The sequence below is a fragment of the Vitis riparia genome, chromosome 16 (genome assembly GCF_004353265.1).
Source record: "Vitis riparia cultivar Riparia Gloire de Montpellier isolate 1030 chromosome 16, EGFV_Vit.rip_1.0, whole genome shotgun sequence".
Lineage (NCBI taxonomy): Eukaryota > Viridiplantae > Streptophyta > Magnoliopsida > Vitales > Vitaceae > Vitis > Vitis riparia.
The window spans coordinates 20,386,908-20,406,280 of NC_048446.1; the positions used below are offsets into that span (position 1 = coordinate 20,386,908).

Below are 19,373 nucleotides of genomic sequence, written 5' to 3' on the forward strand. Positions count from 1 at the left end.
TTGCCAGGGAAAGAAATTTTGTCCAAATAGCTTGTAGCTTTTCTAGACACGAACTCCACATTGGCAAATCTCCATCACAACGAATTTTTCCCCAAAAACCTCAAACCCTAGTGGCTTTCAAGCTTTACCATGATAGCCATGGAGTTTATGTATAAATGAGGAAAAGAACTTCCCAAGAGGAGCAGTCTTCTGTGATACGGTTACCAGCTAATTGACCTCTCTCAATTGGAAAGCAAAATAAGAACAGACTAATTAAACAGCACAAAATGCTTATAAACACAGACTAATCGTAATGTAAAAATCACAAACCATGCCAAAACACAAGATGACCAAAATTTTGGTCAAGATTGAAGACCCAAGATCAACCCAGGTTGCGCTTGATTAGCTGATTTCTTAGCCTGGGTTTAATGCAAAATAATCAACACGTAAGATATCATTCAGAAAATGTGTCAAAAGTAACAAGGATTAAGAATTTTTTTTTATCTAATTTATCTCTTGACAATGATAATTCTACATTATGCCATTTGAAACAGGGCTAAAACAGAGGGGGGTCACCCTAATGGACAATTGAACATGAGTTATTTGTGATTTGGGGGAAATCCGAAATACTAATAATACATATAGAACAGAGCAAGTCTGTGATATGAAGAAGGAAAGTAAAACCTTTAGTGCTTTTACCTGAAAGGAGATCAGATCCCTCGAGAGTAAAGACACTACAAACCTCTGGCTTCCTCATCTTTGTCATCCCACTTCTGTACCATGGCTAACTCTGGCTGCTCCCCGACCCTGTTTTAAAGAAATCAAGCCAATACCTTCCCTTCCCCTATTCTGCTTCTACCACAAATGGTTGTAGGTAAAATCTATCTGATTCTGTAGAGTGCAAATGACCAGTTGGGTGTGTTACCTAATGGTCATTTACCTGAGTGCAGTCGATGGATGAATGAAGAAGACTGATACTTCCCTTGGGTTGGCCATAAACCAGGCGGTCTTGTAATGGGAGGGTTTATCATTGTAGTTGCTGTCTCCCACAATATCTCCTTGGTTCGGGAAGAGAAGGTTGTGGCAGTTCTTCCTTTAACTGTTGATTCCTCTGGGTCAAGGTTCTGCTGAAACAGTTAAGTCCCCCTGTAAGGACAATACATCAACAATATCATGAGCAAGACCAAGAAAATGGTAGGAACAAAATGATAGAAATGGAAATGGAATGCTTTTCCAAGTAGGAATGTAAAGTTACTGCTGATCAGGCCAAAACAGAACTCTCAAGGTCCACTCATGTATCAAAATAAATCATGGCCGCCAGAAAAACAGGGATGCTAAACTACGTGAAGTAAAGAATGAAGGGACACATGGAAATATTCCACCTGTGTGAAGCCCCAGGCGATAGAAGGAACAAACATATGGGTTGAAAGGAACCTCTGAGAAACTTTGGTGGTGTTATCTGCCTATTACTCGCAGCAACTTTAGATGAACTGGAAGAGAATTTACCTTTGAATCTTGGGCGAAGAGGGCTGATCTGGTGAAGAAAGTGCAGAATCTCCTTGGAAATTTCGCAAATCATTGACCCCCCTTGATGAAACTTCACTGAGTTGAGACACTTCATTTATACCTGAGAAATGAACAGGCCCAAGAGACCCAAACTCAAGCTGATCAGTTGGAGACGCATAGCCCATGTTCTGGTCATATGGATACAGCATAACTACAGGGGCACACCAGTTCCAGATGGAGAAACACCATTTGGATTCATGACTGGCATTGGATACATGCCATATGCCATATTGGCAGAACCACGGTTAGTGGAGTTTGAGGAGCTAAGAGGACCGTTTTGGGAGTAATATGAGGGGAAAGGTTCATGCTTGAATGTATCCCATGATCTATCAGATTGGCTGTTACTTGATGTTGACCGATCAATCCTTGAGTTTGGCTTATCAACTTGGTTCCGACCTTGAGCACGACCAGAAAATCGTGGCTTAGAGTTGATGTTCCAGTTTCCGTCCCTGTCACCATGGTGATCCTTCCTATCGTAACCATAATGCCCCCTGTGGTTTCTGGTATTTGAAGATTGCCGGTCCCTAAAAGACATCTTCTGAAAAAAGGGGAAATTACAAAGGAAAAGGAATCAATTCCTGATGAAAATGGCAACATAAAATTGCTCTAGAGAGCTGGATCAAGTGGAAAGAGGTTAGGATGGGGATGTGGGAGAGTCCACATTTGGGTCCTTGCAGGAACACAAAACAGAAGGCAATAAAAAACGTAACATTCAAAAACATGCATTAGGTTTATGGAAGTTCAACAATATGAAACAAGCATTAAGAGAATATCACAACTTGTTATATATTTAAACAAAGAGTATCTACAACAAAAGAAAGAAAGACATACATGAAAACCACACCCTAATTTCAATAGGCAGCAGCAGCCAGAAGCTAACAATCTGACATTAAGGAAACAATTTTACATGAAAAGAATATCAAAATAGTTCAAAAATCACCTGAAATGCCCAAAAATACAACTCACCAAGAACATCTCAACTTCTTAGATAACCGAATATTTTTCTCTCAGGGAGGGAGGGAGGGAGGAGAGTGTCGACACCCATCAATTTGAGTCAATTAAGGGTAGTTTGAATGCAGAGAGAGAGAGAGGGAGGGAGGGAGGGAGAAAGGGAGTCTACACTCTTCAATATGAGTCAAATAAGTGTAGTTTGTTAAATAAAGTAACAAACAATGAATATAGCTCAATTGAGATAAGGAAAGATATTGAACAAAGACTAGTTCCTGTCTTGACAGAGCTTACGCACTCATCACTTATCCTTTCATCCTACTTGCCTGGGCAAGATTTCAATAACATGGCACCAAAGTGGTAACTCAAATCACCAACATAAATTGTAAACCACATTCATAGAAATAAAAACAAAGTTTCTAATTCAAATCACCAAAGTATTGAACATAAAGTGGAAACCACATTCATAAAATTAACAACTTTTTTGAGACAGAAAACTTACAGGATTTGGCAAGTAAGTCCCAGTCCCACCACGATATCTAGGAACTTCATCACCATAATGTTGATAAACACCAGTAGGCCTATTAGACCCAGGCTGGAGAGGTGAAACAGGAATGAGGCGAGGACCATAACCCATAAGCTGTGCAAAGAGGTTCATGTTTGTAGATAGAGGTCTTCCAGGACTGTCCCATGGACCCTGAAAATACATGGGTGGCATAACAGAAGAAGGATAAAGCAAAGGCTCATGATTTCTGGTATTCAGGCAAAGCCGCCCATATTGCAGATTCTGCCAATGACTAGCAAAATCACTGTTCAGAATGTCTGACTCGTGCTCATCAGAAGGCTCCATAGAAGCAGGCCCTTTCATAGAATTCAAATTATTGAAGATCTCTGACTGATCAAGGTTCTCAGGTGAATCCAAGTTCTGATCAGACTGGCTTGCATTAGAGTTACTAAACTCCTCATCCCCATCTAAATGGCTTGTTGATGAACTGGAATTTCCCATCTCATTTGGGAAATTATATACAGGAAAAGGAAGCATTGCTACAAAAGGAATCGGTGGCCCCATGGGATAAAATGCAACAGGTACCATTCCATGGTTATCAGCTCCTCTCTGTCTTGAATCGGAACCCACAAGCATTGGAGAAATGGGAAGCATTGAACTTGATCCACTCATCTGTGCAGTTTCATAACCAGGAATTAAGTTAGTACGAACATGTGAAGAATCAACAGTTCCAGAAACTGTACTTTCTGCCCCCTCATTGCCTGCCGTTGACAATTGAATCCAGTTTCTGCTGTCATTATCTGGCAGAGAAGAAACATGCTCAGCCAATTCACCCTCATATTGCCGCCCATTCTTACCTGACCTATACGTGGTAGAAGGTTCTGCAGAAGGAGCAGTTCTCCTTCCCCGTCTGTCCCTTGCTGACCTTGAAACCTTTGAAGGTGATTCATCCCAGGAACCTTCAGAAGACAACTTGCTTCTTGCAGGAGGGGCCTGGGAAGCAGGTATAGATCGTGAACTGGCAGCAGAGTAAACATCAGTTCCTTTGATGTTTTGATATTGGGAATTGTCGCCATAGTTTTCCCTGATTAACCCTCTGTTTTCTTTTGTTACTCCTTGAGCTTTCATTAAATAATTGTCAGAGCTGCTTGGTCGAGATGAGGTACCAATGTTAAACCCCACTGAATTTCCATTATCAGGATCAAAGTCTCTCATGGAATCTGAGTCACGCTCAGACCAGAAACCATGATCATTATTCTCCTGATTAATTTCAGTTGATCCCAAATTATCATCAAGCGGTTCAACCATTTCTTTATTTGAGGTCATTCCTACACTAGGAAAATATTGAGAAACTGGCAAAGAAGTTAAACCTTGAGAATAATGAATATTTGAGCCCCAAGGAGGCCCAAATGAAGCCATATTTGTTGGAATCATACCAGCCACATTTCTGTGAGCATGTCCTAGTGAAGCTAAAATAGAAGGCGATATTGGAACCGGCAGATGAGCAGAAGCTAGATTTACTGGCATCTGAATCTGTCCACTAAAACCATGAACCCTGGAAGCCATCATGTTTACACGATCTTGCTCTTCCTGGTGCATCTGCATGGTTTCAGCAACAGAAGGATGGTCTTCTCCTACAGTACTTAAGCCAGATTCACCATGATAGCTATTAGAAGCACTATTTGAATTGACAGCAGCATCAATACTTCGATGGGATGAGCCATGCCTTGAAGATGGTGAATTTTCAGTTGAAGATCTAGCACTATGGTAGTCTGGAACTTCAGAACCCAAGTTTCTTCTCCTGCTATAATCAGACCTTGCAGGAACCGTCTGGCCTTTTCCTGTTTCTGATGTCCTGTTACGCCTTCCTCTGGATGGAACATCGCTAGATGCATCAGTAAGCTCAGGACTAGAATGTGTCCTGGCAAACTGATATCTGGCATGCACTTCATTTCCCAAGTAATCTGGTCTAGAACTTCTCCCCTTGTCAGTATGAATGTTCTCATTGGAACTTGTACTCTGTGCAGTCTGATGATTCTGATCGGCAGTAATTGAGCTAGTTAAGTTGGCATAGGCCTTCTGGTTTTGAGTATGAGAAGCAGCATATACAGCAGCAGTCCTAGAAATTTGTTTTGATGGATAGTTTCCACGCTGTGAAGAAACACTGTGAGAAGCATGAGAACCACGAGTCACCTCAACCTCAGACTCGTGACTAGTAGAATTCTCTTTCACTTTCTTTCTGTTTGGATTACTCCTGAAACCGTCAGATCCTTCAATATGATTTGAGCTAGCCTGTTGCAAACCATAAAGATCAGGACTAGGTGCATCAGGGCGATCGCCTTTCCCATGTCTTTCCCATGTGTTCATGAAAAACTGGTTGACTTCCGCAATGACATTGTCCTTTGGACAATCAAGTAATCGGGCTAGTCTTTGAGCCCCAAAAGCAAAAGCACTACGAATCCTAAAAAAGTTACCTGAATGAAAATATAAAAGCAAACAGTTTGAGGAAACAAACAGATGAAAGGCCATTGAGGGAAAAATGCTCCAAATATTTTGTAGGATAAAATCTTATCAGGCAGCTAAAATGCATAAACCACCACTAACATCCATATCAAGAGAATTAAAACATCAAATAGGAAGCATGGCAAGAAAATGAAAGGAGTTTTACCCCAGATGCCAGCTGGGCACTTGCAACATACAGCATGGTTTTATTTATATTCTTACTAACAGCATCATAAATAACAGTCGTGGTTCTGGACGATGTTCATAAGTGACACATTATTTCAGCTTGAGTTTAGAACTTAAATACCTTTACTGACACTGCGTCCAAGATTATTGTTTGTACGCAATGGATCAATGACATTAAAATATTTGGAAATGAAGGGTTGCTCTGGATTTTCTTGTCCAACAGGCAAAACAGCATATACAGAGCTCCAAGCATCAAGATATAATTTGCTGAGTAATAACTCCCCGCTATCCTTTCGAGGAGGGTCCGCTGTAAAGTATTTTCAAAAGAAAAATCAGCATCAAATGACCCAACTTTATTTGATGATGAATGTCATTCTATCAGGAAATACATAAAGTTTATAGTTAACCCTCATGTACCTGTCACATCAGGAAGCAAACTAATGGGTACTGGACCCCACAGACTAACACAATAATTTTCCCAGTCAAATTTACTGAAGAACTCCAGGAAACGATAAAGTACCTGTACATGTAAAGGAAAATCTTCAGGTGGCTTGGGCAAAAACAAATACAGATTGATAAAGATTACAAATGTCACTATATCACCTCAAGTGGCCCAGCAAAAGAATTATTGAAAACACGAAATATGTACAAAACCAATGTCTCCAGAGCGTAAGTCGAAATAAGTCCATGATGAGCGCCCAAAATACGGCTCTCATAGTAACACCAAGCTTTAATCAATATTATGCTGCGCTTGAACAGGTGCTTTTGCCTTATCAAATGGTCAACCTTCAAAAGTGGAAGTTACTATTTAGTGAGAACTATATGAGAGAGAGACAAGATGTACACATTAGAATCCACCAAAATAATTTTGGAGTCTGGTATCCAAAACAATAACAGCTCTCACCTCCTCAAGGAAGCAAAGAGTACATAACCCACCAATCTGGTTAAAGGATATGTCCACTACGATATTTTCCACTAGGCACTTTATTATCTTGACCTAGAAATAGATAGGCACCAGAAAGAAGAGTGAGTTGAGAAAGATTTATATATTAGGAATTAGAAAATCCAACAGCAGTATCACAGAATTTACAAACTAATTAAACATAATGATCAATGGCAAGTAAGCGAAAGAAAAGCATGGAGATAAGTAATTAGTTAAAACACAGCCCACTTGAGCTCTCCAAAATGCAAAACCACCCCAGTATCAAGTTGAGCTAGTTGAATACATAGAGAAAGGGACAATATGGCTAATGCCAAGCAGAACAGACAATATGGACTATGTCTCTCCTCTCTCTTATTGAGGACTTCCATGCTACACAGACAAAAAAAACATGCTGACATCTCGCCATTCAAGAATTTTATTTTAGGAAACTATTACAAATAAAATATACACCATGGCTATATCAAAAAATTGGAAATAACACGTTCTATACACAATTGCATGAAGCAGAATTGCAACAACATCCAATGATACAGTGAATAGGATCACATATGGGTGTTGGGATGGGTCAGGGGTGGGGGGGGATGAGGATGGTGGTGGAGGACTGCCAATCCTCATTTGCCTTGGAGGAAATCCTTCCTCTAAATTGTATTTAGAAAGAGAAAACTCTAATCCAATACTAATGATGCAGGACAGGAAGTAAAATGCAAGTACAGTAACGGCGTAATTGAAAGAACTCTAGGAATCTCTCCTAGAAACCTTTAGGCTTCACACTCGAGTGCTCTTTGTATCACACAAAGAAAATAGTGGCTGCTTGAAATTTAATCATTTATTCATTTCAAAAGACTGATCAACTACTATGTAGAGCTTTTCTAGGGACTCAGAACTTCTTGGAACTAGTTACATAGTAGTAATGCAACTTGAAAATAACAAAACTTGGACTGACTACTAGACCACATTAAAGACCCTTGGAAAATGACAATATTAATGACTGAAAGTAGTAACTTATAACCATTGACTAGGCCATAGTTTTAAAAGGCTCAAGGCGCAAAGTAGTCCTGGAGCTTGAGGCGCAAGGCGCACCTAATGCGCGGACTTTAGTGAAGTGAGGCGCACCCTAATTTATATATATTTTTCCTCTATTTTTCTCCTATTTTTCCTCCTCTTCTTCGTCTTCTTCACTTCTCCACTGCACAAATGAGACTATGGCAAAATTTGAAAGAGTTGTCGGGTTGAAAACAACCAGAAAAGGGGGCTAGAAGGGAAAACAGGGCCAAAACGGCGTTGTTTTGGCCTGTTCTTTTTAAAATAAAAAGGGCCAAAACGACGTCGTTTTGACCCTTTTAAAAAAGGTCCAAAACGATGTTCGTGTCTCAATGTTACTTAGCCGAATGTGAAGGATATTAAGCTGGTCCACCATCCAAATCGGTATTGACTATCAGTTAGTCTTCCTCTAAAACTCCTAGATTGTGTAGCCATGATATTACCCTTGCTTTGATACCAAAATTGATGTAGGACAAGAAGCAAATTGCAAGGAGAGTAGTGGTGTAGTTGAAAGAACTCTAGGAATCATTCCTAGAAACCTTTAAGCTTCACACCCAAGTGCTTTTTGTATCACACAAAGAAAATAGTGGTTGCTCAAAATTTTATCATTTATTCATTTTCAAAAAACTAATCAACTACTATATAGAGCTTTTCTAGGGACTTATAACTCCTTGGAACTAGTTACATACTAGAAATGCAACTTGAAAATAACAAAACTTAGACTGATTACCAGACCACATTAAAGACTCTTGGAACATGACAATATTAATGACTAAAAGTAGTAACTTATGACCAATAACTAGGCCTATAATTTGATTTCTGGAAAGTACTTTCGAGATTGAACCCATATTGAATTAAGATCCCAACTAAACCCATTATCATTCAGAGTGCCAAATTAAAGTTTGGGCCTTGAAGCCCACTCCTTTGCGCCTTTTATAAACTTTTTTGATGGGTTTGCACCTTTGATAAACTTTTAAAGGTGGTTGTCACTGTCTCCATCAAATAAGCCACAAAGTCCCATTCTTGTCTTTATTTTGTGCAGTCAACATTTTAATTAGTGGAACTCACTTCATTATTCAAGTATATGCCACTAACTTACTTTGGAGGAGTAAAAGAGAATAATATCCAGAACAACCATCAAAGATCCTTTTGAAGCTTTACTGCTTTCAAGCTATACAATTCAATAGCCTCAAAAGTCTTCACTCTCCTCATCAATTATAATCAACAAATATAAGAGTGTGCTTTTACATTGGACCCAAAAATATCTTATGCTTCACCTATTACATTACTCAAACGTATCCATTGAACAAACACTTGGAAGGAGCCAACCCCAATAAGATGTATATGCTTATGTATGACAAGATCATCTTAATCAGTTGTTGGTAAGATACTTCTTAAATAAAATAGAAAAAATGGCCAAGAAGGATTAAACAACATTCTGCCAGTCCTTCCAATTTGACTGTAAAGTGGCAAAAAGCATGACAACATTCTGCCTGTCCTTCCAATTTGACCATAAAATGGCAAAAAGCATGCTTGTCCACACAAAAGGACTGTAAATGCCACTATACCAGGTACCCAAGGTACTTGGAAGTCAACAAATGACTGGATCCTGAACCCATGCCATAAAATTCTAGCCAAAACCTGCTCTGGATGGTCCAGAACTTGAGGACATTTTAGGAGCCTTTTAACATGCTCAGTGTTTGATTGTAAAAGTATCAATCACATAGAAAACGGATAGGAAATCACATCGGTAGTTGACATAGTAGCAGATAATGTGAATTAAATGCAACATAGACAGACATTCTATAGTTGAAACAGAAACGTGATAGATAGGGCGTACCTCTGCCTGGATGTATTGAACTTCTTTTACACGGAATTCAGCATCCCCACTCTTTTCTTCTCTCTCTAGAATATCCCGTACCTCATTAGCCCAAGTGTCCTTCAAATTTGGGCTGGTACTGAATGCTGTTAGATCAATGTCCCCATCTGGTAGATAAGTCTTGAGGGGTACAGACCCAAAGGGGAACACCTGTTGCCCCAAAAACCCGGGAAAAAAAATTAAACAAATTATTTGATATCCATGGCAAAATTAGTGCAGAAAGCTCTCTTTTCTCCCCTCCTTTTGTGCTATAGATTCCACAAGTGGGACATGCTTGAAAGCACAAATGCTTGATAGTCTCACCAGTTTGCGATATCATTTCATGCAACATGACATCAGTAGAGCCCATAACTTAATGGATGAATGGCAGGGCCCAAATGAACTTCAACAAAATTAAATAAAGAAATCAAAGATGAAAGATATATAGGTACTTACCATGACAAGCGATCACAATTTAGGTCAAACTTGGCCCATTTGGTATGTACTCTATGATTCGTAAGGAATTTAACTGTTCTTCCAAATATTAATGAGTTTTTCCATCAGCATCTAATACCAAATATTAGTTATTGAATGTCAAATCTTTCTATTACCCGGTTTTGAGGTTTTCTTTGGTGAGCTTTACTGCTAGTCAACCCATCCATGACAATTCTCCTCAAGACTAACTCAATTACTCTTTTATGGTTGATTTGAAGGAAAAGAACACATGATATATAATTTATAGTAGAAAGTCCTTGATGAAAGTTGTGACTCTAGTTAACTTTAAGTCATTAATAAAGGATCCCATCTGGTTTCGGTCTTTTCTCTCTAGTTCCGGTTTCTCCAATCAAGGATTTCAAGGTCTTATTTTTCATTATTGCACCTATAAATAACACATTCAGGACTCAAAAAGATAGATTTTCACATGTGGCTTTAGATAGGTCCAACATATGAAAACAATGCACATTGGCAGATAACCATGAGTGAGAAGAGAGGAGGTTTGATACAATGTCTACTAATAGAGCTTAAATCTTAAAAATAAATAAAAAATAACACATTGCTCGGAAATTTGAAATTTTTTTATCTGGGCATTGCTAACATTTTGGACATACTTATCTTTTTCTGATGTGCAACTTAGAAAAGCCAAAAAAGACCTCCTATATCTCCTAATCATATAGTCTAAATGGTGCAAATTATGGCAATGAACATGAGATCCAATGTTGTTTTCTCCATTATATCCATGTTCTTAAATGGTTTTTTGGACAGGTAATAATTTACCCCATCAGACCCTACCAACTCAGCCGAGACAACATCCAATCACCTTAATGCCCCCTCTCAGGTTACAAGCTCACATTACTATCCTTGACATGTTTCTTGAATGATAAAATCACTATCTCCAGAAACATAACAGGTTTGGCTAAAGTTAGGTCAAGATCTCATACATGATGTATTTTACTCTGAGATAACCCATGCTAGAGAAGTAAAGCTTCTTAAAAATCATGTCACAATCCAGAAAAAGGTTTAGACAATAACAATGCATGGGAATTCTCCCAATCAAACAACATATATTCTTCAATTATTTTTTTTGACAAGTGAGCGCATATATATAAAATCAGGCAAAAAGCCACAAAGCATACAGGAAGTATACATAGTAGCCTACGCAAAAACAAAAACAACACTCACCACCCCTTAGGGAACGGCAAGCCATTCCAAAAAACCTAAAAGCGAAGAGGACTCCTCTCCCATATACACCCTAGCCCAACTCCACAAATTACAAACAAACGAATTCTTTAGCTTCTGAATAGCTAGAGAGCCCCCCCTAAAAGCTAATCTATTTCTCTCCTTCCAAACCGTCCAAAAAATACACAACGGAATGGAAGTCCAAATCCTTTTCCTCTTTTTCCCCACAAAAGGGCCCCTCCAACTTACTAACATCTCTATGACTTTCTCTGGGAACACCCAATTAGCCCCAAACAAGGCCAAGACAATCTCCCAAAGAGCCCTTACAACTGTACAGTGTAAAAGAATATGATTTACAGTTTCCTTGACCAAGGCTCGAGTCCCACATCTCATTTACCGATGCGTTCCTTTGGACCGCCAAAGCAAACAACTAGGGAAAAGCTTGGGACAGCGCCTCATTTCCGCACCACAGGTCAGTCCAGAACCTTACCTTAGTCCCCTTTCCCACTTTGAATTCTATATTCTCCCAACACCAAGACGACTCCTTCAGGATATCCCTCCAAACCCCCACCCCAAACGTTCCGCGGGCCTCCTTTGTTCTCCACCCAAAACCTAACTGGCCATATTTCACCCCAACCACCTTCCTCCAAAAGATATCTTCCTCAAAGGCGAACCGCCAAATCCATTTCCCCAACAGGGCCTTATTCAAGAGATCAATTTTCCGAATACCTAGACTGTCTGGTAGTGCAACATCTAAAAAATTGTAATATTGTTCCTTTAAGCATACTTCTACAAAATTCAAATATTTCTTGTTAACTTTCAAATACATGATCTTAGACAAACCAAAAATAAACTATTCAACAAAAACCATGCCTATTTGGAAAACCCAATCTTTTGAACACAAGATATTTGTTTTTCTTCCTCTCTTTGCTGTGCAGCAACTAAAGGGGGTGGTAACAGTATGCATCATAATCAAAGCCAAAATGCAACCAATTGAAAAAATAGCAAATTTATGGCTTTTATACCATGTAACTATTCAGGGATGCAATTCTCAAAACTCATTCATTTTATTTAGCATCACCCAGTCGGACAAAAGGAAAATGAAAATCCAAAATAACAATGACAAAGGTGATAATAATAATGCTGATAACAACAGCATCAACAATCCAAAATGATAGCAACAATGGTGATAATAATAGTGCTGATAACAACAGCGTTAATAAAAACAACAATAATGATATTGGTACCTTACAAGAGAAGCATTTCATGATGAGACTCTTCACATAACTCGCAACAGCCTCTCTGCGTTCCTCAGAGGGTTGGTTAGGCTGAATGCAGGCAATCAGCTGTTTAGTTCTCTCTTCAGCAAGTGACAACCTCTCCTGGTCAAGTGTTCTAGTCACAGAGGCTGCTTCATTGGGCAATAGACCATTTGGAGAAAAGCCATTGGGCTGTGCCCAGCCCTCATGACCACCCATGCAATATTACCCGTTTGCAGTCCCGTACTGTCTTGCAGCTCCACGTCTATGCCTTCTTTGAGAGAGAGAGTATTAGCAAACTTTATCTCACAATTTGTGGCAGAAAGTCAAAACATCAACTCTATAATGCTTTTCACGACCTTCCTTTTGGTTGCTAAGAAGACTGAGCAAATTGCTGAAAAGGAAATCAAAATTATCGCAACTTGGCCAAGTATTAGGGTCAGTGGGATTGATACTAGGTTTTCAGGGATCAGAATAGGATTAAAATTTACTAATTTCTTTTCTTTTGTATCTCCCAGCAACCAGACAAAGCACAAAATTCACAGCTTTATATATATCCATGATCAAGTAAAAATTTCCAACGCCGCATCCAAATTCAATTGTTTGAACCAAACGAGGAGCATATTTTCCAAATTATAGGCTTTGGAATCCAAAATACTACCAAAAATAAATAGCAATGCAGGAGTGCGAAAAACAGCAGTAAAATTATGTGCATTTCATCTTCAAAATACTTATATACAAACTCCATTTGGTTGCTGAGAAAATACAGAAAAAAAGGGCAAGAAATTGAAGGCCCCAGTCTCCATTTAACCTAAAACAAGTATTCCCATTCTGCTCTAACAAAGAAAGGAACAAAAAACACAAAATATAAACCTCAAACCCTCGATTATCTTCCCCTCGCCTCAATTTTCTCGACATCCAAAAACACAAGGAAGACAAAACGAAACCCAAATTCGAACAAGAAATTAAAAAAATAAAACCCTAACCTCAAACTAAACACGATCAATCCAAAGCAAAAGTGAACGAAACCCAAACCCGAAACACCCCCAAAAGCTCCCCATTCCATAGACGCATAGTAGCGAAGTTCAATCGCAGCCGTTGATCAACCCAACAAAAAATCCTCAGAATCAAATTCGGAAGAAGAAGAAGAAGAATAATCAATCACAATACCTGTGGAAATGAATCGCCAAATCGGAGGAAATCGCGGCGTGGGCGGAGAGATTTCCCGGCGACTGGAGGGCGGAGATCGCAGGGTTTGGAGATAGAAAGCAGAAGGCCTTCTGGCGTGGGAAAATTTTAGAGAAAATGACGAGAGAGAAAGAGAGATTGAAGGGGGTTTACTGTAGCCAGGTATATTTTTTCTGTTAAGGTTTTAATGGGAAATTGGTTATTATCGTCTGTTGCTGACGTAAATTGGAAAAAATGTTTCCCACCTATGCGCCACCCGATGTGGTATTTTTTTTGTTATTTTTATATGATATTTATTATTTTCTTTTTATTTTTGTCTCATAATTATTATTAATTATTCTTTAATGACTTGGCTGTCATATTTACATTTTAAATAATTTAATACTTTTTAATTATTATTTTATTTCATAAAATTACACTATTATGAATTAATTTCCACTAGTGTCTTTGTAAGATTTTGTAAATTTTTAAATATGTCAAAAAAATTATTTTTAATAAATTCAAATATGAAGTTAATTTGATTTTTTTTCTTTATATAATCGTAAATATTTTAGGCCCACTTGTTCTCAAGAATCTACAAATATATGTTTGAGTGGTTTTATTAATAATAATTCCAATAGGAATAAATAATGAATAATTTAGGCTCATTTACTCTTAGAATATTTACAAATATATGTTCAATTAATTTTATTAAAATAATTTAGGATTTACAAAAGAGTTTGTTACGAAATATATGACAATATTTTTGTAAAAAAATCATACCCAATTGTATAGATATTATTTGCAATTAACTCAAATGAGTTATTACAGTTTTAAAACACGTTTATTTGATAAAAAAACTTCATAGTTATATAGCATTATGAACTTTATCTCTTACCTAATATGAGATATCATAAATAACCTTCCATGTAAATACGACGTTCGGATTACGAGACCAAATAAATCCCCACATAGTAGTTGAGGATCAGTTTTGATACTATTTAAAATGGTTCACACTCAATCGTACATAAATCATCTATTCTAGACTTAAAAAAACTCTCACAAGTTTAAAACATGTTTATAAGGTTAAGAAAAGATCATACTTATATGGTGTTAAAAACTTTTTTCTCTATTGATACTATACATAACAAACATCCTCTATATAAACACAACGTCCTCATTGTGTCTCATAAGATTATAGGGTTAAAAAAATAAACTTTCCTTATGGGCCCAAATAAACTTCTATGCAATGATCAATAATCGATTTTGATACAATTCGTAATGACTTACACCTAACTGTATAAATATTGTCTACTTTAGGTCTAAATGAACTTTCATGGCTTTAAAATGGGTCTACTTAGTTAAAAGGAGTTTATACTTATGTATCATTTTGTTTTTTTGAATCATGTAAACGTGTTTTAAAGCCATAAGAGCTCATTTGAATCGAGAGCGGAATCTATATTTATGTAGCATTATGCTTTTTCGAACCATATAAACGTGTTTTAAAGTCGTGAGAGTCCTTAAATCGAAAGTGAATAATATTTATATGGTTGGGTGGAAGTCATTATAATTTTTTAACTTATACAAAAAGTTGTTTCATGTTTAATCCTAAAACTATCCTTTTAAATTATAATTTCGACATAAGTTTCAATCGAAAAGTGTCCCGAATTATGGCTTTAAATCAATTTCATAAAAGTGCTTATGTTATGTAGAAGTAAATTGAAGAAGTTGATGATGGGGATGTTCTTTCCAAGGGCCTCCCCATCAGTTGGGCTAATTCGAATTAAATGACTGAAGGCCCATCAGTTTAGGCTCTCTGTTTCTTATCTCCGTGGGCTGGGCTGATCTAAGGCTTAGTTTAGAGCCCAAGCGGATTTTATAAATAGAAGAAGAGTGGAACCCGTTTGAGAGCGAAAATGAGAATTTATTTTTTATTTTAACACAAAATATAAAATTACAAAAATAATATTGATTAGACGTTTTTCAAAATCCATCTAAGTGATTTTGATTAACCTAAATAATGTTTTTTTTTTAAAACATGTTATACAACTAAAAAGCGATTTTTTAAAAGAATCATCTATAAATAATTATCCAATAATTTAATGGTCCACATTCAACTCTATAAATATTATTCACTCTAAACCCAAAAGGGTCCTTATGACGTGTTTACAAGTTTAAGAGAAAAATAAACTTACCGTCACTTCATTCCTGTCCTTTCACTCTGTAGCTGGTGAAACGTGGGCCATGACAGACTGTTGTGATGACGTGCAAAACTTGCTTACTTTTGTCAATGATCCGGACAAACATATCCGGATAGGTTATGTCGGTTGTTCGGATGTAATGTTTGTGAGTGTCGTGTGCTTTTTCTTTTAGGAAGTCCGGACAGGAGAAGCGCGTCACGTGTACTCTTGGGGAAATCCGGATGGGGATACTCCGGATAGGATTGCGTGCCACGTGTCATAAGGGGATGTCTGCCACGTGACATCAAGGGGATGAGTCCTTACAATATGTACATGATTGAGTGTCGGTCATTACAAATAAAGTTTAAATGATATTTTAGATTTTTATAAAATTTTAAAAGTAAGTTTTAAAAATTTCACCTACTTGGAATAGATAATTATATATTCTTTTAATATAAATACAACTATGAATATATTGGAAGGACCAATGTATTTCTAAATATCTTGTTACAAAATTAATTTTCGCTTTTTGAAATATGTTGTTAGAATTTCAACTTCAACAATCTACTATTTTCACTTTTGGAAAAATCATTTTTATACCTTCTATTAATTGATAACAAACACGGTAGGTGAATTTGCTACAACGTTGACTTTATGGGTGTAAGTAGAATTGAACAAATGGAAAAGCAATCGAAACTAATTAAAATCAATCATATTAGTTTGATTTTCAATAATTATAAAGTTCGATTCGATTTGAAAATTAACTTTATCAATTTAGTTTTATTATTTTTAAATTGATAAAAATCGAATCTAACCAATATTCTAAGACTTATAATTGTTTCATATTTGTTAAGTTTTTTTATATTAGACTCTATTAAAGTAATTTATTGGTCTAAATTAAAATATTATTATATTTTTTTGGCTAAAAAATTTAAATATATTTTAAATTATAAATTTAAATTAGTTCTAATTAATTTTAACCGTAACTTAGATTAGAGCTTAAATTAACTTTCATCAAAATCAATCGCAAATCAAATAAATTTTAATCAAGTTTGATTTGGTTTGGTTCGATTTTTTTCATCACTAAAAGGTGAGTTTATATTGTTTAGGTTAAGAATTCTCTCTCAATTTTCTCCTTTTTTTTGAATGGTAATGGAGAATGAGGATGACGCATTGCATTATGTCACTGCCCACAACTCTCTCTCTTACCATTGGACTGTTACCTTTTCAACAAAATCTTTGGAAATGATAGAGTTCTTTGAATTAATGGGATGAGTCAAATTTCCAAATTTAGGTTTTTTTAACAAATAAAAAAATGTTTAAAACATTTGTTCCATACTAAAATATTAAAGTTTATTTATTTATTTATTTTTAACATTGTCTTATTTTATCTATTTATTTAGTATATCAAACTAAGACTAACAATTGATATTCAAGCATATCACAAAAGTTCCTTTTAATTAAGAATATTTATAATAAGATGTTAGAACTGTTTGAGAATATTTTTAATGTTTGTCTTAATTTTTTAAAATTAAATAATAAAAAATATTTAAAATTTTAAAATAAAATAATAAAAATATAAATTAAATAATATTTTTTTTATTTAATTGTGAGAATACAATATTTTAGAATGTTTTTATTTAATTTGCAATTAATTGGATTTTTTTAGTTCCAAATTATTCTTAAAAATTTTAAAATTTATTAAATAATTTAAATTATTAATTATGACGCACATATATAATTCAGAATTGATAAATCTAGTAAAAAATTCAAAAAATATAATTATGTGTATTAGATAAATAGTAAAATTGTGACTCATAATATATGAATTTTGATTTATTATTTTTATAGTAATTAGATCTATTTTCAAGTTCCATTTTTTCAATTGTTAAATCTACTAATCAATTCAATAAAAAGTCTCACTTTATTTGAAGTTCATTTCTTTAGTGAGAAAATGTATAAGTATATAATTATGTGCAAAAGAAAAATAATAGTTATTGTGAGTCAATTTTTATCCATAAATTATGATATTAATGGGTTCACTATTTGAATTCCAAATATTTTTAAAGATTATTAAACTCATTAATAAATCTAAGACATCAAGTCTTGTTTACTTTGGAGTTTATTTGTTTGATAAAAAAAATGATTCTATGTAAAAGAAAAACACTAGAGTAGTTCGAACTAATTTTTGTCCATAGTTTTTTTTGTATTAACTGTATTACTATTTGAGTTTTAAATTATTTTTAAAAATAATTAGACTTCTGATTGAATTTAATGTATTAAGTTTTATTTAATATAAAATTTGTTTACATAATATATATTTGAATTAAATTATTTAAATTTTGATTTAAATTATTTTTTAAAATTATGACTTTTTAATGTTATTGAGTTTCAAGACTTTTTAAACTAATTAAATTGGTTTTTGAGTTTCAAATATTTTTAAAAGTTAATAAATTTTTGTATCAAGTATAGTTTGATTTAAAATTTATTTACTTAATGAAAAACTTTAAAGAAGTTAAAATAAATTAAAACAAACACGTGTAATTTAAAGAAAACTTATATTTGAATATTTTAGATGTCGGGATTGGATCATAGAGAGAGAAAAACACTGGTATAATGTTGAATTTTATTTATTTTTTAAAAACAAGCAAAAATAACTTTTACTTATTTTCTTATTTTCTATTTCACTTGGTTTTTAAAAGCTAAAAACAGAAACAACGACTAAACAGTGTTATAAATTTTTAAAAATAATTTTCTATTTTTAAAAACAAAAAAACTCTATTATTAATCATACCACCCAAAAGGCTTAAATTATACATATGATAAAAATATGTATTACATTAATAAAAAATTACATTAGTTGAATTTTTTTAGCCATTTTATTAGTTAAAACAAATTATGACCATTGAATTAGTAAGAAAAAATATTTGAATGGAAAGAAAAATTTTAGAATATTTATAATTGTACATGTATAAAAACCCACGTGGGTAGAGAATGTTTAATAAGGGAATAATTCTTTCTTTTGTCCAAGAAACTTGCTAGTAATTTTTTTCCTTCTTATATTTCACATTTATCTTTAAAATGATATAGTTTATTATCTTCAAGCCACATGCTAATGTCTTCCTAAGGAATCTTCAAAGTAATTTTGGTTTGTTCTTCTATGTTTGTCAATGACAAGAATAGGATAAAGAAAAAGGACAAAAAAATTTTAGCCCTTTTATGCCTTGGTAAGAAAGAATATATCTATCACTTTTAATTTAAAGATAAGACACACATAAGAATAAAATATGCCCAATATGATGTTGATTTATTATGTCTTATTTTAAATAAAAGAAGAAATTAGGTTTATTTTACTTAAGTATATCAGATTTAAAGTGTGAGGATTAAAATAGACAGTATATGAGAATGAATTATTATAAATGATATCAGAATCAATTTTTAACCCTAATGTGACTCGATTAGAACTTTATATTTGTACGAATGTGAATGCAATATTTCATATTGGATCTAATACTATTATGCATGTAACTGTGAAATGCTACATGTGAAATTAGTAAAGCCT

The 19,373-nt window shown here is 34.9% G+C and overlaps 1 protein-coding gene across 1 annotated transcript; it reads right to left on the bottom strand.

Annotated features, from left to right (window-relative positions):
* Window positions 1-403: 403 nt before the first annotated feature.
* Window positions 404-13,799, bottom strand: LOC117933488. Its single transcript, XM_034854866.1, is given in 11 exon segments — window positions 404-1,125; window positions 1,486-1,702; window positions 1,705-2,083; window positions 2,996-5,472; window positions 5,808-5,993; window positions 6,104-6,206; window positions 6,290-6,472; window positions 6,591-6,683; window positions 9,511-9,699; window positions 12,453-12,735; window positions 13,635-13,799. Coding segments are annotated over 10 exon segments (4,068 nt in total). The 5' UTR covers window positions 12,684-12,735; window positions 13,635-13,799; the 3' UTR covers window positions 404-1,115.
* Window positions 13,800-19,373: the final 5,574 nt, after the last annotated feature.